This window comes from Sturnira hondurensis, unplaced genomic scaffold (assembly GCF_014824575.4).
Source record: "Sturnira hondurensis isolate 20B ecotype Veracruz unplaced genomic scaffold, ASM1482457v3 Scaffold0019428, whole genome shotgun sequence".
In the NCBI taxonomy this organism is placed as follows: Eukaryota; Metazoa; Chordata; class Mammalia; order Chiroptera; family Phyllostomidae; genus Sturnira; species Sturnira hondurensis.
In genome coordinates, this window is record NW_028092059.1 from 12,307,301 (window position 1) to 12,331,386 (window position 24,086).

The 24,086-nt window shown below is 35.7% G+C and overlaps 1 protein-coding gene across 1 annotated transcript in view; it reads right to left on the reverse strand.

Annotated features, from left to right (window-relative positions):
* The window catches only part of GALNT13 (polypeptide N-acetylgalactosaminyltransferase 13), a 290,543-nt gene that overhangs the window by 125,292 nt on the left and 141,165 nt on the right, over positions 1-24,086 (reverse strand). Inside the window, exon 6 of the mRNA XM_037027822.1 lies at positions 22,406-22,586. Within this exon, the coding sequence (XP_036883717.1) occupies positions 22,406-22,586 (181 nt within the window). The remainder of the gene's footprint in view (positions 1-22,405; positions 22,587-24,086) is intronic.

The following is a 24,086-nucleotide window of genomic DNA, read 5'->3' on the forward strand; positions in this document are numbered from 1 at the left end:
AAATTATAAGTTCATAGTGTTCAAATTTGCTTGAACAAACACTATTTTATCTGTTCATTCTTTCAATCATTTGTTCATTTATTCACCACTTGCCCATTCTCCTATGCACAGGCAGGAGGGTATCAGTGCCAGGCACTGGGCAAAGATCTAGAATAAATCAATCTCTGTCCTTGAGGAGCTCCCAATTGACTAAAAGACGCAAATAAAAGTACATAGTGAAAAATGCAATTTTAGGGTTATAGATAAGGTGACATGGGACTAGGTTCAGCAAAAAACAACAGTTGAACAGGGTCTTGAAGGCATTTTTCAGGTGAGTAAAGGATAAGAGTGTTCTGGGATAAAACGAGATTGTCCATACAGAGACGGAGGTTAAGTGTGTCTGGACTGCTCTCCCAGCATAAGAAGCATGGTATTCTGCATGCTGAGTCCAGGAGGTAAGAACGTCAGGTATTTTCCATAGACGAACTAAGTTATGCAACCCGTTACCACTGCATCCAAGCCTAGTGTAGATCATAGCTGCCGTTTACACCCTTCAAACCAGTCCAATGGAATTCTCCCTTCGTGAGGATTGCCATGGGCATTTGCCTCCAGAGCTCTTGGGTCTTTTAGAAAGAGCACATTTACTGTTCTCTATTTCTGTAACAAGAGGCAGCTACCAACTTATTCCAAAAGCTAAATACTTGTGATTTGGGGGAGAAATTGAAGGCATTCCAAATTACTTCTCTCTACTCAGTGACAGACGCACACATAGTAAGATAAGCTTGCTGATAATGGCAGGCTTCATTCAGGATGCATAAAATTGCACATGAACGGGGCTGAAAGTAGGTTGCATCCTTTTTTATCTAAACTAGCTTTCTAAAAGTCTATCTTCATTAAAATTCTAGAGGAGTTACTTATAATGAAAAGAATATTTTTGAATAATAGTATAGAAAATTTTCCAAGTACTAAAAAATTGTAATTAATTAATAGATTTTTCTACCATTATTTCAAGAGATAATCTTATCAAATTGTGCCGTATACTTTTCTCCACATTTTCAAAGCTTGCATTGTATTTGTTTTATGTATAGCCAATGTCTTGGTTGGTTGTAGTTTGCATTGCATTTTATAAGGAAAACAAAGAGCGCTATGAAAGGAGTATTTTTGATGAGTTGTATGCTTTTCTTGAAGTCCTCATAAGGCTTATTTGAAGAGAAAGAAACTGTCCAGGCAAATTAATTACCCCAGGTCTTCTCTTGTCAGATTATCTTTGGTCTTTGTTGTCCCTATAGCTGAGACAAGGGACATAAACTGTCGAAGAAAAATATTTGTGCTGTAATTCCTTTGAATTTACATGATTACAAAAAGAGGGGGGATTTAAAAACACTCATTAGGAACTTAATTGAAAGGATAGATTATATTCAAATTTAGGTCATACTTCATTTTGTTATTTGAGCTTATAATTTCATGTGAGCTATATTGGAAAATAGAGCTGAACGTAAGGTAAAACAGGGCCTACAATAATGTGTGAATTGCTTTTCGATGGTGTAGTGTACATACAAAATAATTCCAGTTATATAAGAGATCAAAAACAAGCAAATAAACATATATATGGTAAAACCCAGTAAGGGAAGAAAGCAATAGAATATTTAGCACAAAATTTAGGGCAGCACTCAATTCTAGCAGCAGGGTGATTATGATGCAATTAAGAAGAGGCAAGCAGGTACTTTCAAAGTGCAATTGCTGTCTAGTTTTTAAATAAAATGTTGGGTACAAGGATGTTTATCTAATATTAATTTTTAAACTGCCCTGTATCACACAAATGCTGGTTTTCATGATAGACAAAAGTTGTAACTCTATGCCCCTAATATAGTGTAAATGTACTATAAAAGGAACATGGAATAAACAAAAAGATGAGGCAAAATGCTTGGGACTACATAATTTAGGACAATTGATAAAATTTGAAGGCAAAATCTAAAAAGAGAATTCTGGAAAGGCAATTCGGCCAGAGTAATATGATCAAATTTACAGCTCTGTGGTGTTCTAACTGGATCCCAAAATAGATTAAATATACATCGGTGTGCATAGTCAGCAGCGTATCCCTTAAATCATCTTCTACAAGGCTTTGGGTAGAAACTACAAATAATACAATAATAGCACTCCGGCAGTAGAGTTTAAATTGCAGTAATGATGTCACTGGTTAAGATCACTCGTGTAAGTTTGGAAAACTGGCGAGTAGGGAGAAACTTTGTAATATATTATTGAAATCAAAGAGCGCTCCCATCCACACAAAGATGCACTTCATCTCCACGTGGAAATGGGCCCAAGGATGGCCAATACGCGATTTCTTTAGGGAAGTGCCTTTGCTCTCCCTCCTTGGCACCGAACCTACATTCCACTGCAAATCCCAATGTGAATTAGAGCAGAGCCAATTTTAACCTCAAAAGCCAACTAAAACAGGCATTACCTGTTATCCTCCAAGACCAGGGGAAGCTTTAGCGGTGATCCAGCGGGAAGTATCACATTGAAAGTAAATCTGACTCCTGATGAACAGGCCAGAATGACGTTAGCTGAAAAACGTGTCCTCAGCACCTGAAATATTTAACCTACTACAGAGAATTATCTGCTACGGATTTTGTATCTTGGAGAATATTTCTCCTGCCCCAAAGAAAAATTTTTATAGTTGATTTTAAGTTCTTTCTTTTGACAAGTCTTAGGTAGGGTGTTTTATATCACAAGGCTAGTTCCTATTTAAGATAATAAGAATATAGTCAATTATATCTTTTGTAGGTATACAAAGACATAGAGGTGCCAGCTTAGTAGATAGTAGAGACCAGAATTCCAGCTTCTGTTTTTTTAATAGCCTAGAAAATTGTAATGTAAAATGATATGGGTGTTTTAGTAATCATTCATATTGATGCTGGCTACAAGGAGGAAAATAAAAATACAAAATGTCCAGTTAAATTTGAATCTCATATGATCATACAGTTAATATTTTCTTAGTATAAATACATTCCAAGCATCATATATTTCATGGGACATACATTAAAATGTTGTCATTTACCTGACATTAAAATTTAACAGGTAACCTTTTTTTTGTGGGGGTGCGGCTAGAATCCCTCTAAATGTGGAGTAATTGTAAAGTTTAGTGATTTGATTTTAGAATTAGGGGGCCCAATATTAGAAAAAGCCTTTGCATCTATTGCAGGAGTCAGAGGGAAACAGGAGAGCCAACCAGAGGAGATAAAAAATGAGACTGAATAACATTTGCCAGATTTCAGTGTTTTTCAAATCTTAGCATGCCCACAAATCACCAGAGCTCGTGTTAAAATGCACATTCTACCTTACTGTGGTGTTTTAGTTTGAGAGCCATAGGCTGGAAGGGATAGGGGAAAGCTGGCTTGTAAACAAGAGAAATATATTTCTCACAGTTGTGGAGGCTGGAAGGCCAAGGTCAGGGTGCCAGCATGGTCCAGTTCTGGTGAGAATGCTCTTCCAGGCTGCAGACTGGGCACTTCTCAATGTATCTTCATTTGGCAAAAAGAGAGTGAGAAACCTCTCCTGGTTCCCTTTTCTAAGGGCACTAATCTCACTCCTGAGGGCTCCACCTTCATAACCTCATCATCTCCCAAAGGCCCCTCCTCCTAATACCATCCCATTGGAGGTTAGGATTTCAATGTGTGAATGTCGAGGGAGATAAACATTCAGTCCGTTACCGTGAGACTGTGCAAACTATTAAGCACAGATAAGCGCACTGTCACGGGTCCTTGGAGCATGCTGGCCAGAAAGGGATTACAGTAGTGATTCTCAACACTACTGTCCATTAGAATCACCTGAAGGCTTATCAGCCACAAATTCCTGGCCCTAACATTCCCTCAGAGTCTGTTAAATTGTGCGGTGGTGCTCATTTGGCTTGTTGAGAGCACACTGGGGAACCACCAGATTAGAGCCTGAGTACTCACTTGATCTGTGTAGACTAAGATGTTTATAACACCACTTGAAAACAGTAAAACAAAAAGGGCAATATGTGCACAATTATACACAATCAAAAGGAAATACCTAGTTTTAGAAATAAATTACACAGGAAGCTTAAAGAAAAAAGTGCTTTTAAAAATCTCATACCTAAGTGTGCTTATATATTATGATGATGGAACTTGAGTTTTAAAGGGAGTAACCTACTGCTGTTTTTTGGACCAAAATGGTTGTTTTTAGAACTGAAAATAGATTTTTTTATAACTTCCCATTCAACTTCCATTTTTTAAAATATTTTATTTATTTATCTTTTAGAGGGGAAGGGAAGGAGAGAAGGAGAGAAGTATCAATGTATGGTTGCCTCTCGTGGGTCCCCTGCTGGGAACTTGGCCTGCAACCCAGGCATGTGCCCTGACTGGGAATCGAACCGCGATCGTGTGGTTCGCAGGCCCGCACTCAATCCACTGAGCTACACCAGCCAGGGCTGAAAATAGATATTTTTAAACACAAAAAAGAAAAGTTTAAAGATGTGTAATATGAAGATACCCAATTTGGGTACAAAATGTAATCCACATAGTTCCTTGATGGTGAAGTTTAAATCCTGGTGCCATTTACCTTCATATATCCAAGTGTCTTTGAGTATCTGATCTGAAGGATCCCAATCTATTTCCTTTCATGTGGAGGTAATGGAGAATTCTGGTTCTAATTGACATTCAAATTTAATAGGGAGTCTTGTATTACTATCATTATTATTGGATAGAATATCTTTCCGTATTCATAGTATAATCATAGTATAAAGCTCAGTGACCTTAGAATTAAGAGATTCAATGTTGAAAAAAAAACTCTGCATCTATTACAGGGTCCAGAGGAAACAAGAGGGCCAACCAGAGGAGAAAAAAGAAAGAGACTGAATGATTGTCTCAAATTTTAACATGAACAAAAGTACCATAGACTAAAACTTCAAGCTGGCTTTGAGTGAATGTCTCACATTGAAGGGAGGACCAAAACTTTCTCTTCTGGGATGGCCGTGAGCCCCAAGGTGGGACCTTGCTGTCCTGTGAGGCTGGCCTGGCTCACTCATTTTTCAGATTTAGGTTCAGAGATGAGGCTGTGCCCATTCAAATCGACCACGGCCTTCTAGTAGAAAGCACTTTTTTGTTTCCTCCCTGGGCCACTTCCACAGGAAGCTAGGGTGTCCAGTGTTTGGCCTCACAGAGATGAGGCATTGGAAGTTCTGAATACGGCGGGACTGTGCCGCCAGGGTCAGGACTCAGGGAGAAATGGTGGTTGGATCTACCGCAAAGAAACAGAAATGAAAACCAGGCCAACACTTCTCACAGGGTGAAGCAGCTCACAAATAAGGTTGAGTTTCTTCACTGGAAAGCAGTCACGTCTGCTACTTCTGGGGGTCACGTCCAGAGCACTATGGCAGGGCTGAAGGATTCCCACCTACTAATCACACCTGTTAGTCCCCTGTGACCACACCACTGCCACGGGCAGCCAACCCCAGGAGCTCTCGGTTACAATTGGGGTTCTCGTCTTTCCTTTGTGTACCAGAACAGCTGCGTCCACACCCACCACGCCCAATTCAGAATCAGGACCACTCACCAGTCCTCCCCACCTTCTCTGCAGACCACTTTCTTTCTTGTGGCCACGCTGGTTTAATCTCTTAAATGTGGAACTGGGAAGAAGACTGGGTCCTTCCCTCCAGGAAGGGTATGGGCTCCTCATGCCCATAATGAATCTACTTTATCTCCACAGACCACAGCTGCATAAAAGATGCCAGCAGCGTGTGTCAAGTCATTGTGAAAGTTTCTCAGATTGTGTCATTTAAATATAGCACAATATAAAAATAAAAATCTTCATGTACTGCACTGCTCAACAACCTCCAGAGAACAAAGATCAGATTCTATTTTTTAAAAATTAGCAAAACTGTATCATTGCATATGATTTTAAAGTTAGTAAGTGCAAGACATAATTTTAAATGTTTAAGGCAATAAAATATTTCATAAGAAGATGATAAAGAACCAAAATGTTGAAAGAAAAGGAATAACTGGAAAAGTACTAGAGAATATTTTCAAAAAAATATCTGCAAGAGCATAAACCAAAAGGTAGAAAAATCAGTTAATTTGATAACATCAAAATCAAAGATTTTCACTGAAAGGATGCAAAAGAAATTAATACAAAGTATAGAAGAGGATTGGGATAGGTGAAAATGGGGTTGGATAAAAAATTCTCCATAGTGACCTTGCCATATTGCTTTTATTTTTGAAATATGTGAATGCATTACATATTGAAAATTTTTTAAAGCACTTAAAATTAAAAAAGCAAATCCTTCTTAATGAGAAATAAATGGACAAAGTTAACAGATACCTAGGAGAAGATAATTGCTGTAATTCTGCAAAACCATCTCACAAAATTCTATGACACAAGAATTTGGATCCTGGATATAAATCACTCCCTCCCCCCACCCCCCACCCTCACATAAGTGCATAGGAACACAAGTGGTGCTGATATCTAGGGTGTCTGGAACACGATAAATAGGGGATGTTATTTGTTAATCAAATAATCAGAAACTAATAAGTTAATGGCATCAGGGAGTTGGAGCAACTTTTAGTAACCTTCATAGAGGACGAATAGTTAAAACGCAGTGGATTGGCACCCTGAGTGCAAAGCAGCATGTAGATTTGTAATTAGAAACCAGGAATGGGTGTTAAAACCCTAATGCTTGTGTTCTAAAAAGAAGAAAAATAATGAGATATATAACTCAACACCATTTATGCTAATTAAAAATAATGCTGAACAATGCACATTGTTAAATAAAACATTAAGATAAAATATACATATTAAGCAAACTGGAATGGTTGACTATGATGAGGAAGCAAATAAATAAGTAGGCCATAGCCACAAACCAAAAAGTTTGATTAACTAAACCTTCTTTACCCAAAGTTTGGCAGGGGGGAATTGTGATAGATTAAAAATAGTCACAAATACTTTGCTATTTTTTCCTTTGAAACATGAGGTCTAAAATCCCTTGCCTTGATTCTGAGTTTATCTTAATGTCTTGCTTCGCTAACAGAATGTGGCTGAAGGGACATTCTGGGATTCTCGTAGGAAGCTTTTCAGCTTATACTTGGGCCACTTGAAACATTTGCCCTAAGAGAAGACAACTTCCTTGAAATTACCTGTCTACCTAGAGACTACTGTGCTGGAGAGACCCAGGACAAGCACTTCACTTGATCCTCCCTACTCAGCCTGGGCTTTGGCCACCATAGCAAGGGGCCAGATAGGTGAGAGAGGCCATTGTGAACTCTCCAGACTGGCCCATCTGCCCCCTGAATACCACTGGTGACCTCGGTCAAAGCCACAGGGAGCAGAGGTATCACGCTGCTGAACCCTGCCTGAGCTCCTGACCCAGAGTAGCATGAGACATAATAAAATGTTCTAGTTTTGAGCTGTTAAGTTTTGAGGTAATTTGCTATTCTGTAATGAAAAGCTAGAACAAAAACAAACTAAGAGCAAAATCTGAATACCACAAATACTAAAGCCCAGGGAGCAATGATAAGATTGTAAAGGGTTAAACGATAAGATAAACAAAATGCTATCAAAAATTCTGAAACTGCTTTCTAACCAGAGTTAGAGTCCCTCGGACTAGGGCTGCCACTAATACCCAGTTATACCCCTACTTAATTGTCCTCCTAGCTTCTGAGAGCAGGATGACTCTTGTCCTGTTTTGCCCTGAGCCCTGTCCTCCAAGGAAGGGGCTTGAGTCAGAGGAAGGTAAGATTTCTTTAGTGAGTGCTGATGCTGCACCCCCTTTATATCTACATGACCAGAGGGCAGAAAAGGATCTCAAATGTCAAAAGAATCAGAGAAGCTTCTCTATTCATAAGAATATGGACTGTTAGAGTTGAAAATGAAGACCATCATTTTCAATTGCCAGTATAAAGTACAGGCATTCCCTGTTTTACTGTGCTTTGTTATATTGTGATTCATAGATACTGTGTTTTTTAGTAAATTGAAGGTTTGTGGCAACCCTGCCTGGAGCAAGTCCCAGCAGTAGCATTTTTCCAACAGCACTTGGTGTCTGTGTCTCTGTGTCACATTTCGGCAGTTCTCACAACATATCAACCTTTTCATTATTATTATATTTGTTGTGGTGATCTGGGATCAGTGATTCTTGATGTTACTATTGTTTTTATATTTTTTAGACATAATGCTATTGCACACTCAATAGACTATAGTATAAACAACTTTCATATGCACTGGGAAACCAAAAAATTTGTGTGACTCACTTAATTAGGTTGTTTGCCTTATTATGGTGGCCTGGAACTTAAACTGCAATATCTCTGAAGTATGCCTTTTTATTCAGTATCTGAAAAATTAAGTAGCTTTACCAGAATAAAAAAAAACCTACATGTTTAGATCTTAAACTCAAATCCAAGATTTCTACTTTACTCCCAGGCCTTTAAAGCTAGAAGATACTACGTGTTCATGGAAGAATGAATAGGATTAAAACGTCCATAGTACCCAAGGCCATCTATAGGTTTAATGAAATCCCTATTGTGATCCCAATGGCATTTTTATAGAAGGAGAAAAAATAATTCTCAAATTTATATGGAACCACAAAATACACTGAATAGCCAAAGAAATACCAAGAAAGGAGAATAAAGCAAGATATTCACACATAAAAAATAAAACTAGAACCTATCTTACACTACTCATAAAAAATGAGCTCAAAATAGATTGAAGACTTAATGTAAGACCTGAAACCCTAGGAAAAACATAGGGGAAAAAGTCCCTTGATAAGCATCTTGGCAATGATATTTTGGATACAATACCTAAGAAACAGAATCACAATTAAACAAGTGGTACTACATCAAACTGAGAGCTTCTGCATGGCAAAAAAAAATCAACAAATGAAAAAACAATTTACAGAATGGAAAACAAAATTATAAACCACGTATCAAATAATGGATTAATATACAAAATTATAAAGAACTCATACAAATCAATAGCAAAAAATATATATATAAATAACTCAATTACAGATGGGCAATGGACCTGAATAAACATTTCTCCAAAGAAGACATACAAAAGGCCAACAGGTACATGAAATGATGCTCAACATCACTAGTCATTATGGAAATGCAAGTCAAACCATGATCAGATATCACCTCACCCCTGTTAGAACAGCCATGACACTCAAATATGGAACAGGCTGACAGGGTCCAGAGGGCAGAGTGGAGAGAATCATAGGGGAAAAGGGAAGGACTCACATGAACAAGTATAAAGGACACATGGACAATAACTAAGGGTGGGGGGTGGAAAGGGGAGGGAGGCGGGGAGCATGGGGCGGGGGGTGGGCAGGGTTGGGAATATAAGACAGAAACCTGTACTTGAACAAGAATTAAATAAAAATTATATTAAAAAAAAAGAACAGCCATCAGCTAAAAGACAGGAAGTAGCTGGCAATAATGTGAAGAAGAGGGAACTCTCCCGCGCTGTTGATGGTATTGTAAACTTGTGCAGTCCCTTTGGAAAACAGTAAGGTGGATTTTCAAAAAGTTAAAAATAGAACTACCATATAACCCAGCAATTTCATTTCTAGAATATATCCAAAGGAAACAAAAACACTAAATCTAACAGGTATCTGCACTCCCACAGTCATAGCAACGTCATCTGGAACAGCCAAGCCACAGGAACAATCTATGTGTCCACCCGTGAATGAGTGATTAGAGAAGTCATGATGTAAATATTAATAATAAAAAGTATTCAGCCATTAAAATGAGGAAATCCTGCCATTTGCTACAACATGGGTGGACTTTAAGGACATTATGCTAAGTGAAGTAAGTCAGATGGAGAAAAAGAAATACTGTATAACTGTAAGTGGAATCTTACTGTAAAAGGGATCAGATTTATTGTCACAAAAGGAGAGGGGTGGGGGAGGGAAAATAGGAGAAAGGCAGTCAAAAACTACAAGCTTCTAGTTACAAGATGAGCAAGTACTAGGGATGTGACATACAGCATGGTGACAATAGCTAACACTATCGCACAATTAATATGAAAGTTAGGAGAGTAAATGCTAAATTTTGATCACAAAAATAAGTAAAAAGCCTGGGGTCCTGGCCTCATTTTTGTAATTTTGCAAATTACAAAAATGGGAACCAAAGCTTCTGCGAATTCTAAATCTGTTTGAATAAAGTTTTGTATATATGTTTCTGACTGGAGTAGTTTCATAAACTTCATTGGATTTTTGAAGTAGCTTATAATCTCTGCCCTCAGTTAAAAAAGATTGTTTTAAAGGAAGCCAGAAGTATACTTTTGTATAAAAAGTATTATTTTATTGTGCAACTAATTTTTTCATATACTAGCAATTATCAATAAATTTTAAATAATGACTTTTCTGAAAACAATAGAATACATGCATATTTGACATTGACTAGTGTTTCTTTACATTATTTTATTCAGATATTTATTATTTATAAATAATTGAGTCCTTACTTTCTCTTGAAGTTCCAATATCTTTATATACTTTATTTCGTTAATGCTCACAAATATGGGATATGAGATGATTAGTAATCTCAAAATATCAAAAATAAGGTTATCCACGATCATTTTATTCAAATTCTTACTTTATAAATGTAGAAACTGAAGACATTACATAACTTGTCTCAGGTTACATAGTTAGTGCTAGATTAAGACTTTACTTCCATATTAATACATGTATATGTATTTGATTAAAAAGTTTAAATACTTTCTCTGTTATTGTTTTAATGTTTGGAGAAGACAGCAGGATGAGAATGAGTCACTGTTTTGGGTTATAGTCAACTAACATAAAAATTTTAAGAAACAGTGAAATGAAAGACTTTGGAAGCAGGTATGGGATTCTTGCCCAGGACGGGAGAAAGGAAGAGAAGTTGACAATGGGTATCGTGCCCAGAGTGTCTTCTGTGGGCATTAACTACTATTGCTCTCAGTCTCTTTCCCATGTTCAGTGCCCTTCATCACAAGGTAGCCAGGCTGACTCCTGGGTTACAACCCCAGGGTCTCTTCCTCCTCTTTCCCCCTCTCTCAGCCCTGCACTCTTTCCTCGTAATTGCCTAATTGAGATCCTGGCATTTCCTCTCGTCTTCCATTTACTTGGGCAACCAGCCAGCAGAGCATGTTTATGATGTTAGAGGCTAATATATTTCCTCTGAGGTGGTTTTCTACTTACTCTCTTTCTCATATGTTTTGAGGCTTTTCCAGAGTGAGGCCAATAAATACCAGGAGAAAATGGGAAATTAAAACATCAAGCAACTCTTATTGGAAAAGAAAATATCTTTTCAATATTACTGTCCCCAGGAGTCTGATCTTGGATGGAGTTCACGATCAAATTTAGAGTCTTGGATGCTTTAAGTTTGTACAGAGCAAGATATGGCTTTTGGTACCAGAATGGGATGGCATCGAAAAGTAGAAGGCAAGACCTTTCTTCAGCCTCTCTGGTTCATACCTAGGGCAGCGAGAGTGGCCCAGAGAGGTAATGAGGGAAGTTGTGGAGTGAGGGTGCAGAAGGCTGGCCAACACTTGGTGCCCCTCAACCCTTATTTCCAGTCAAGCACCCCATTCCTCCCATAGGTCAGAGCTAGATTTATACAGTTCTATCAAATTGGGTGTTGATTTTGATCACTAAATAACTTACTCAGACACTTGGATCTACATTCTTTAATTCCAAAAAGGATTTTTATTGAAAGAATGATTACATTGAGGTAATAAAATTCTCTAAATTACTGTTTTACCAATTTCCTAACTCATCACTGTTTTCAAATTTTGTTCAGACTCTGCACCAAGAATGTGCAAAGTTTATAACACATAACAGTTTAAAAAACTTAAAATGATGTTATAATGGATGTTGCTTATTTAGTAATGACAACTCTGAGAGAATAATGTTGAGTAGTAAGAACACCATCAGTATCTTCATTTATCTTATGTTCAACTGTATGAATTAGAATGTTTAAATTGTTTGATGTGTTTTATCAGTGTTTCCATGTGTTTAGAATATACCTTAATACAAATTGCCCTTAATATAACTTAAAATTTGCTTGCTGAACCATATTAACCAGATATATAGGCAAATCTTTATATCTATTTAAATCTTTTTGTAAAATATTGCGTTGTCCAAGAAGTTCATTTAGTTTCTTCTGTACTATGGCTCTAGTAGTGCCTACGTGTGTTTAACTTCATTCACAACAAGTGTGTTAAATTGTATTGTGACAGTTGTCACATCAGTGTGCATTTAAACAAACAGCAAAGTTGGTAGATTTTTGGGCAGCCATTTTAATATTGAAAATGGAAGAAAATATGCAAAATTTCCAGGGTATTATGCTTTATTATTTCAAGAAAGGTAAAAATGCAACCAAAATGCAAAAAAAAAAAAAGAGAGAAGATTTGTGCAGTGTATGGAGAAGGCGCTGTGACAGATCGAACATGTCAAAAATGGTTTGCGAAGTTTCTTGGTGCTGCTGACATTTTGGTCAAATAATTCTTTGCTGTGGGGCTGTCTTACGCATTGAAAAGTGTTTAACAGCACCCCTGGCCCCTAACCACTAGAAGCCAATAGCAAGTGATAGTCAACATACTCAAAATATCCAAATCAATAAAGTTCTTGGTGAAAATGAAAAAGTGTTTTTTATTTTATGGAAAAAATATAGGGACTTTTGGGTCAGCCCAATGTAACAATCTATTCATTTTAGCTTGTGTCTCCTACAATTAAAACATGAACACTTCTAGACAATGGGGATAGAATTAGTCCTTATCTCTCTATGTGTTAGTGATTCGATGTGCATTTGTCCCATGATCTCACACAGCACTCTCACACCAAGTGGTTTGTAGACTGTTATCAGTTATGGCGGCCATCTACTTTTAAGCATCGACAATTCCACACTGATAGTAATTACTGCATACTATGCTGCTTTTGATAAAATTATGCAAAGTCTATTTGTTAACTATGTGTCCTACCTTGCAGAAATTGTTTCCCCTTCTCTTTGAAAAACCCTTGTCCCATCTCTCCAATGTACTTTTTATCCTGGCCTATATCCATTGTCCAGCATTCCTTCCTACCAAGGACTTGCTGCAAATCTCTCTTCAACTTCTAGCACCATTGGATAAAGATAAGTAATAAAAACAGCATGTTTGTTTTCTACGTAATTAGTACTAATAAGCTAAAGGATAGCAACTCTCAAGGGAATGTGAATTATTAGAATGCTAAGGGAATCTGTCATTAAGTTTAATATCTGGTAGGAATAAGAGGTTAGTTTTTGGGGGTTTTGTAAGGGACCATTTTAAGGAGTCTCAATTTAGCACGTCTGAGAAGCTCAATCCATCTTCTGTCATTACTAGAAAAGGTGGAGTTTGCCAGTTCTGTAGAAGTTATCCTGGACTCTGCTCACCTTGCTGAGAGCATATGTAACTAAATATTTCCAGAACATAACTCATATTTTATTTAAAATTGCTAAAAGGTGGATTGAGCACGGGCTGCCAACCAAAGGGTCGCCAGTTCAATTCCTAGTCAGGACACATGCCTGGGTTACAGGCCAGTTCCCCAGGGGGGGCCACATGAGAGTCAACCACACATCAATGTTTTTCTCCCTCTTGTTCGCCCTCCCCTCCCTTCTGTCTAAAAGTAAATAAGTAAAATCTTTAAAAAATTAAATAAATAAAGTTGCTAAAAGATGAGTATAACATAGAAATCCAGGTAAAGATGATCCACCAGTTTACCTAATGCTGGAGACTTAGCCTGAAACTGTTAGAAATGAGAAATCTTCAACATGTGAAACCACCTGGCCAACAGTCATTTACGTAGATGCTGCTGGCAAGGGTCTGAATGATCCATTCAATTCAGTTAAAACTAGAGTTGAAATTTCATGTAATTAATTATATTAATTATTAAGCCATTCAGTGTTAGTTATGTAGAAATTAAATAACGAATGAGGTCACTCTGAAGATTAATTGATGAGATAAAAGTAGGTATGATAAAGCCTCTGCATGTCCTGAGTCATGTTCAATTAATATTTAACACTCATATCAAACAAAAATGCAGCTGACAGTAAAAACCCATGCAGCTTACATAAGTCTTCTTAATCATTTGCATCAATCTGAAAAATGGTGAAATTTCCTATTAGGTTCAACAGCCTTAAAAAAGTAAAAATTAGCCCTGGCTGGTGTAGCTCAGTGGATTGAGCGCGGGCCTGCAAACCAGAGGATCGCAGTTTGATTCCCAGTCAGGGCACATGCCTGGGTTGCAAGCCAGTTCCCAGCAGGGGACACACGATACATTGTGTGTCCTCGGCAGAGGCAACCATACATTGATATTTCTCTCCCTCTCTCCTTCCCTTCCCCTCTAAAGATAAACAAATAAAATACTTTTTAAAAAAAGTAAAAATTAATCATGACCAATCCAATCCAGTTGGAGTAGAATATACTAATTGGAAACTTCAGAATATTGCATTTGTTGTACACACACCCAAAGCAAGCAATTAGACTGAAGCTATACATGTTTTTTTTGGGGGGGGGGGAGAAGCAAATAGTAGAGATATGAATAATTTTGGTATCTAAACCCTAGAGGGTGGTGATTATTCTGTGAATAAATCTGTGTAAGAACTTCAGTTACATTTATTCACTCCTGAAATACTTTGAAACTACTCATATTTGATAAGAATAACATCCTTTAAGGGGTTTTATGTGAAATAGCTGCAGAATTGCTAACCAAAGACTCTGAAGATGCACTGACCACCCTTACTGTTCGAGTTCAATATTTGTGTAATGGTCAATGAATATTATCAATACCATCTACTTATCTACTTTATGTAGCAAAAATACATTCAAAATTCTTAGAAAGAATTACTATAATGGGAAGTGATAGAATTACATTAATAGTTTTATTGAAAATTGAACTGTTATAGTTGGTACTTTTATTTATGCTTCATAGATAAGGATACTAATGCTTTTTAGAAGGAGAGTTTTCTGACTCTGGCATTCTGTCCATGTTCATTGCCCAGAAAGAACACTGGCTACTTAAGAAAAGAGAATCTCATCAGTTCTATTCAACTGAAACCTAAATCATTTACCTGTGATTTCCAGGGTACCTAACATATGCTAGACTGTTTTAACAAAAAATTATCCAAAAAGCCATAAAGGGTAAGACTGACAGATTTTACTTCACCCATTACTTTTTAAATATCTCTTTTAATATATCAACCGAATTAAACTATGTGTAATAGTCTGAGAGGAAACCCTTGCAGTGTATATAGACAAAAGACTATCAGCTTACAGAAATATCCATGAACATATAAAAGGGCAAAAAATACCCAACAGTCAAGTTGACAAAGATATGAATAAAAAAATCCAAATAAAAATGGCAAAAAGGATGTGCACATCTAGTAGTAATGTGATAAAAGAGACAGGCTATATATGCAAGTATATATACACATACACATACATGTCACACATATATATGTAAAAATGACTGTTGATAACTAGAGTGTTGATAGTATACTGTGAGTGCTCAAGCACCGTTCCTGAGAGCATTCATGATTAGTCTCTCTAGATGGAAGTTTTGAAAATATCTACCATAATATATGTGTGACTATCCATTGATCCAATAAATCTACTTCTAGTAATATAAATGACTAATAATAACAGAAATATCTAACACTAATTGAGTGTTTGTCAGTCATTCTTATAAGTGCTTTATATATATTTTTTTCATTTCAATCTCAAAAAAAACACCCATTCTGTCAAAGGTCCTATTACTCTAATTCCCATCGTACAGTGAGGAAGTCAGTACAGAGATTAAGTGGGTTGACACAGAGCCAGGATTTGAACTAACCCAGGCAGTCTGCCACCAGGGCTCTCTTTCTTAATGCTACTATTGTTTAGAAATATCCTCTCAGGTTCACAAAGATGTTATAAGAAATGCTTCTGTTTTTTTTTTATAATGGCAGGCAACTGAAACCTGACTAATGCTTGTCAATATTGGTATGAATAAATAAATGTTGATACATCTCTGAAATATGATACTATTTAGCTGCACAGTGGAATTACATAATCCTATGTGAATTATATATACAAAAATGGTATACTTATATGATCTTATTTAGTCTTATGTGTATATATCTGCCTACGTGTACAAATACCTAAGAGAAGAATTTGGAAGATATATGTCAACTGATTAATGGAAGATTATTTTAGGGCAGGGAGACATTGATGGTGATTGACATTTATGTATTTTATTTGTTTCTATCATATGTGATAAAATAGAAAAAACAGATTTAAGTACGATGAACTCTAAAAACAAAACCCAACAAATAAATTTAAGAAAAACATATATAGTCACATTATTCACATAGATTAGTGAGGAAAGGAATACTTTTAAAAAATGTGTAAATGCTACAGTGGGAGATCTCTGGGAAGCTACTGGAGTTCCTGGGGAAATTATATCAAACTTGATGCCCCAGTGATTAATGTAGGTGGATGATGATGTTATTTTATGCAGAGGTGGCACATTCATTAACTCATCATGCTGTTTAGACATATGCAAAAACGTAAAAGCAGAAGAGAGCTGGATTGAGCTTTGGTGCGTGAAATGCTATGGTTGAAAGTGTAGGACCAAAGGTTGAAAAGGTGGGCAAGGACCCAATCACATGACATTTTGTCTTTGTTTGAAATCGTTACAATGTTACGTACGTGAAAGATCAAATGAGGTTTGCTTTTAGGAAAATTCTTCAGCAACATCATAAGGAAGGGTGACATAGGAAAGTTTTTAGGTACGGAAACCCATCGGGACAGTAGGGAGGTGATCTAGGCGCGAGAAGAGTCTGAGAAGAAGGATAACTGAATGGGTTTGAGAGAACCTAGCAGGCAGAATAGAAAGGACTTTGATTTTGAAGCTTATGAGGAAGAAGTAGGAATCAAGGAAAATGTCGGCAGTTAATATTAAGTACCTCTTTTAATTTTCAACACAGCGTTCCCTATGTACTAAGCACGTAATCTTATTTTTCATTCAAGCTAATTACTTACAATTAGCATTTCATTCTTTAAAAGCTAAGGCAAGTATCTTATTTGTGCTCATATCCCCCCTACTTGGCATAATGCAGATACATATCACGGATATAAAAGTATAAATAAATGCCCATAAAATACCAATGAAATAGTAACAATAAAAATTGACACAATGCCTTGAAGAATAAAAGAATTCAAAGTGATTGGTTACAGCAAGGAAAAACAGGTGTCTGTTTCCACTGTACCAACAATATTAAGTGTGGCTGGCATCCCTTATCTCAACGTGTAACACTTCAAGGTTTCACACAGATACTTGAATTATGCGTTTTCATACTACTGAATATTAAAATGATTTAAAATTTTCTACTCATAATACTTTATTCATTCAGTGACACCATGGTTTGTGCTGCTGAAAAAGCATTTATTAAATAACCAAAGTTCAAAATTCATAGATACAAATGTGCTTTCCTTTCAGAAGTGCTGCACTCTTTTCAGATGAATTCATGTGAGCCCAAGCAAAAACTGGTATCCTTGAATTATTTTTTTTAAAAATTGCATGCTGCACATTTTGCTGGGAACATCAAAATCCGTGCTTATTAAATCATCCTGAAACCACAGTTCTATGACTTATAAAAGAAATTAGGCTCTACGTCAAAAGGCTGGTTATAAAATATTATAGCTTTAAAAATCAGCATACGAAGAAACATTTGTATTTTACAGATACAAAGTCCAAGAAATAGAAATGAATATAAGCCGTTAATGTTAATAAAGATCCAAAGATGTTGCTAACAAAGACTTCCTTTAATGAGCTGATTTTCTGAAGCATTTTTAAAAGGTTAACGAATGGACAGTTAACTTTCAAAACAAGTTCAAGAATCTTTAAATGCATGCTATATACCCAGAATACAGACCAAAATACTACAATATTGCCAAAGGAAAATATGCTGTTTCCCCAGCTACACATACATACACTTGAAGGTATGTTTTGGGAGTCTTTCAATTTTACTATCAATTTGTTTTTGCTCAAAACAAGAGCTCAAGCTGTTCATTAAGAAAAGGAAGAACAACTGGAGGTCGTATAAGAGCTGTTTCTAATCACCATGTGTACTGATACACATTTAGAACTCCACCTCCCCAAAGAAAGCAGATCAATATGTGCTTATAGAGTAGCCAGCATTTCAAATGCTTGGTTAGTGTAACTACATTCAATGCTCTTAAGCTTTTTACCTGTGACCAACAAGAAAAGAATGTTAGTGGCCGGTTCTGTGAACAGTGGTGTCTTCTTATCACAAAGCATTTCAAAGCATTTGTTAAAACAATTAGATTGGCTTAAGCTGAACCAGCACAATTACTGGTAAAATCTGCCTCATGAGGTAAGAGCCTATAGGGCTTTAAAAATCTATGATGCTATAGTATTTGCATTCTTAAAATGACAACCAAAAATCAAACTGAACAAATGTTGAAAATGTACTTTTCAGTACTATTTCAGTATTTCTACCTTCATTCTAATAGCCATTTAGGAGACATAATTAGACACTGCCAATGGCTAATGAGCATAGGCCAAAACAATTAGAACACATAATAAATATATTTTAATTAGATAAATTAATTCACATGTACATTTTTATATATCCCATTTAAACTTTAAATGAACAGGCATCTTGAGAAAAATTAAAATGTGTGAAAAAGTAATTTTATTTTAAGTTTATGGGCTCCTACATTATGCTACTCTATTAGAGAATATTATTATCTGCCTAAATCGTGCCTGTTAAGCTTTATATTAGCTTTGGAAGATAAGATTATATTACTGTGCATGCCTATGTTTATGGTGGAATCATAAACCACTAGGTACATGAGTAAGCCCATGGAAGGTCCTTTTGTGATGGCAAACTTAGAGGAATAATATTCCATATAGGTGAAGAGTACCCTCACCTTTCTTTTGTCAGTGGGTCCTAAACCAGAAGTTGGATCAGAGAGGTGGGACAAAGGCTTTTAATTTGCTGCAATTCTTGTGAAGAGAGTCTGTGACACAGACCAGACATCAATGGAGAATTCAGTAGAAAGGAAGAAATAAAAGTGGCTCCCTTTGAAATTCATTCATTCATTCTTCTAATTATTCTGCCTATATATTTTTTCAAGGACTACACACACAGGAAAGTTACTAAGTACTGGAAATACATGTTTCTGAACTACTTATTTTAAATATAGAGATGATAATAATAAAAGTGAATCCATATGATACAGAGTAATGTTTATTAGTTGGTTTCAAGGACGATTCAGCTCTATGTGTCTCACCTCTATTTGTCTCAAACTGGGTATGCGTCCTCTCTGGAAAGTATATTATTCCTGGTAGTTTTGAAACCATGGTCAACCCAAAGTGAGTATTTTGACCTGGCCAAGTGGCTGAGGTGGTTGGACCATCTTTATGCCCCCTGGTCCAGAGGTATATAGGAGGTAATCAATCAATATTTCTCTTTCTCTATCCACCCCAATCTCTCTCTTTCCTCTCTCTCTCAAATCAGTGAATATATCCTCAGGTAAAGATTTTTTAAAAGTGGGTATTTTATAGAGCATATTGGAAGGAAGCAGTGTTGTTGTCAGAATTTGACTCAGAAAGGGTCTATACTTTAAAATCACACCTTTAATAAATGCATAAGAGAAGAATAAGCTTTAGTATAGAAATCCTGATGTGAAAAATAAGATTCTCTTCACAAAATGTCTTAGATTAACAGATAACAAAATTAACAGATATATGGAGGTGCTTCTAGAAGGCGACATAATTTCCCAGCCAGAATATCAAGGTGGTTCAGGGGAATTAAACAAAAGTTCAGTATAAACTTTTTAGAGTTTTTCATAAATATGTGTGTGATGATTATAACAAAGCATATAATTCTCATTTTGAATGTGAATGCATATATGCCTCCAATCTCATTTCATACCACCTCCCTTCTTTACAAACTTACTTGTTCCCTAGTGAGATGAAAAATAGAAACCCAACAATTCTAGACAATAGCAAGTAAATGCAAGATTTTGATTTTGAGAGTAACAGAAACTACCAGTAATGATGAAAACAGTTACCCGCTCTCCATTGCTAGATGCCATTCATATGATAGATTCCTGGCTCCTTCCACACAACAAACTTTATCTGTTTTTGGATGATTTGAAACCTACCCAGGGCTAGAATTGTTTTAGGCATCCAACCCTAGTTTCTGGCTTACTTCCCTTCCTATCCCACTGAGAAGCAATTCAGTGTTTCATGATTTTGATTTTCTCTCTGCTCACACTGCAGCAAGGAGCTTCCATGCTCTGCCATGCTGTGTCTGAGACCTAAATGCCTCTTAGAAAATTCCTAGGTATTTTCAGCATATTCCCCAAATATCCTTTCCCTGCTTTCCAAGGTACCTTTCTGGATTTAAATGAGGCCATTTTATAAGAACAATAACTTCCCTAATGATATTTCTTGTGACATCAAAACTGTACTTTCCAGAATATACAGCCCCTGTTGAGTAGCAAGGTGTGATTAGTTCAGATAACAAGCATTATTTTTCACTTTTTAAACACTAAAGCTCGTCATTTCATTAGTTTCAGCCATGGTTCCATTGTTTATCTGCTGTTTTTACTCAATGGGAAGTTATACAAAAGAGTAACCCATCACTTTTCACAAGTTATACTCATCATGAGTGAATATATTATACATTACAATTATTTCAATTACATTTCTAAATGTTAGTATAAAATCACACATACTACATTTCTTTATTCCATTGTTCTTTTCTTTATATTCAAACTTACATATTTCTATAAGTAATTATTTGAGTTTAAAAAGTATCATCACAAAGATTAAAATGTTGTATAAATGTCACTGCCTTGCTGCAAATTTTACATGTTCTTGCTTAACTTAACTCTGAACATCTGGACTGGCTTTCCACTGTAAAGAGAAATACGACTAAGCATGAAATAGTGTGCCTGGGAATGACTGCTTGACACAGAAGAGGCTTGAAATGTGTGACAAGAGTTCTTCTCTTAATTATACATTTACACATGCATTACTCTCATTTTTTCTTTTCTACAGAGTAATGCTGGACCTTAATAAGGAAGTTCACACTGCTCATTCCCTTCCTTATCTATAAGAACTTTCACAGCTTACTATCAACTTTCAGGAATCAGAGTATGCCAATTGAAACTAAACGGCCTTTTCTGAGCCATGTAATAGGTTATGATAGAGAAAAGAAGGTGTGGGCATGGACTTTGTCTTTTTTTTATGGGTTACATAATAATGACATTGATGAGATCTACACAGAAACTATCAAAATAGAACAGTAATATTTATTTTATCAATGTAGTTGAATTCCTGTTATATTAATTTATGCTTTGGTCTCTGTCTAGACTCTGAGATCTTGAGGGCAACCCTCTGTCTTCCTCTCATTTGTATCTTCTCATTGTGCTTCATCTTTTTCCTTAAAAATAAGTAATGTCTTAGAATCATTGTTAATAACATGATGGTTGAAGAAATTCTATAAAATTATAAAGAGTGAAATCACTTATAGTCACATAACCCTGTAATGTGATTTTCTCAGAAGGCTTTCTTCTTTTTCTTTTAAATGACTTTTAAAATTCTTTTAAAATTTTAATACATTACCAAAATTTATTTTAAAATTTATTTAAAATTAATTTTAGTAATAAATTTTAAAATATAAATATTTCATAAAGAAAATTTAGAAAATGTAAATTAATGAAAGGAAAAGAATAAAAATACTTCATAATTCCACCACCCAGTGATAGCCCATATTTACTTCCATTTCCATATCCATTTTTCTCTGTAAAAAAAGCAGTATAATATTTTATTGCCTATATTATGCTTTTTCAGACATATATTGATGAGTAATTTAGTTATTACATGTTCTTTAAAATAAAAGGATTAATATTTTCACAATTTTCTATCTTGTTTCTGTAGATCACTTATTCTTTTCCTAGTCAATTAGTGAAGAAAATAAGGCAGTGGAGAACATCTCTGCTGAAACATTATCGACATTTCTTACCAACTCAGCCAGTTTAATTTGTGAAACAAGAAAATAAAGTGTTCCTTTTCTTGAAAAAAATTTTTTTCTTAAAATGATCTGATACGTGTTAATTAAATTTGGATCCCCCTTTGTACTGCTTGCTCCATTTTTCAAGCATAATGCTTATGGCAAGAAAGAAATGAAGAAAAAATAGGCATATAAGATCAGTATAGTGTTTCTCATTTTAAGTGAAAATTAACTTCATTGTACAATTTTCTCAAACATGACTTTCTGCAACAGTATGGTGATAACATTTTATTTAAAATACAGAAGAGCACCAATAAAACGCATAGTCAGCATGCTTAAAATTGTGTTTTTTCTCTCTGCAGAGAAAGAAAAATGCCAGAATTGCTTACCTGGGGATATGATGTAGAAGAAATCTTTAAATTCATCCATCCAGACTTCTGCCAGTCTCCTGTTGTTCTTGTTAATGACATGACCAGTGCCACCAGGAAAAGTGTATGGAGTGGCCTTCCGAAAAACATGACCCACGTGGGAGCAAGTCACAATCTCCAATGAGCCTCCACATTGCCAAATCTGGGGGAAAGAACAATTGTTACAACACAGTCATTGTAGATAATGCAGTAATACTGTCTGAGAAGCAACTGAGACTAAATGAGGCCAAATCTTTAGATCTTATGCGACTCAAGCAAACATCAGATGAACACAATTTAGAACTAATATACTTAGATTTGGCAAAAGAGTCTACTTTGGAAGAACTTTATATATTTAAATACCATAACATTAGAATCATAGAAATAAGATGTAATTTTCTCATGTGCCTTCATTAGACTATCTAATTTTCAGTTTCTAGTAGTTAAATTAATTGTTGTTTAATAGTTAGTTGGTGTCCAAAATTTGCTACGAATGAATGAATTTGTCCATGTTAGATGCATCTTCAGTAACTAAATTTGATCTGGAGAAAAGTCAATCTATTACATAGCATCCATTTGAAATTTTAAATTGCCACTAATTCCCAGTTGTCTGTGTCCCCCGTACCATAAGGTCTTTTGATATGTTATTATTCTTATTTAAAAATGTTAGGACTCCTTTATATGTCCTCAACATCTACACATTCTTGAAAGCCCATCTTCAAGATCATTCTTTTTTAGTACTGAGATTTAAAATTGCATAAATTTTGTACTTTGAACATGTCTTTAGGAAGAATTGATTACACTATATTATAAACAATTGTTTACTTCACTGTCACTTGGAAGATGTATGCAATATATTTCTTGTTATCCTAGATTTACTAAGATGTTGAGGATATCTATTAAATAAAGTACCCATAAAACATCTATTTCTACAAAATCACATTGTATATAGCAATAGGTTATATTAATAGTATGTGTGTATGTATGTTTTGTATAAACAAATATACCTACATATTACTTAAATACATAGATGTGAGCTATATATACATATACTACCCACACTCATATATTTATATTTCTTTTTTTAAAAAATATTTTATTTATTTATTTTTAGAGAGAGGGGACAGGAGGAGAAAGAGTGGGAGAGAAACATCAATGTGTGGTTGCTTCTCATGTGTCCCCTACTGGGGATCTGGCCTGCAACCCAGGCATGTGCCCTGACTGGGAATCGAACTGCGATCCTTTGTTTCACAGGCCGGTGCTCAATCCACTGAGCTACACCAGCCAGGGCCATATATTTATATTTCATAATAAAATATATTACATAAGTGCTACAGTTTTTATCCCAATAAACAAAGTCATCATGATTGCTATATGTAATTGGAAGGACTTGGTTTAATACTACAGCTAACATTGTTCCTATTCTAAGAAGAATTGCTTATCTTTAGAGAAAAAAATATTCTCCAGTTGGTTCCTCAAGTAACCTTCATCTTAAAAGAGGGCTACTCTTGGGATCATGTAGTGCTTCGAGACATTCGTTTGTACCAGAAGATGAAAGATGCTAAGTAACAAGTTGTATTTATTGACAATGGTTTGTGTATTACATATATCTTTTTCTCATTTTCTGCCTAAATACTGTAATGCTAACAGAAAAGATGTTCCA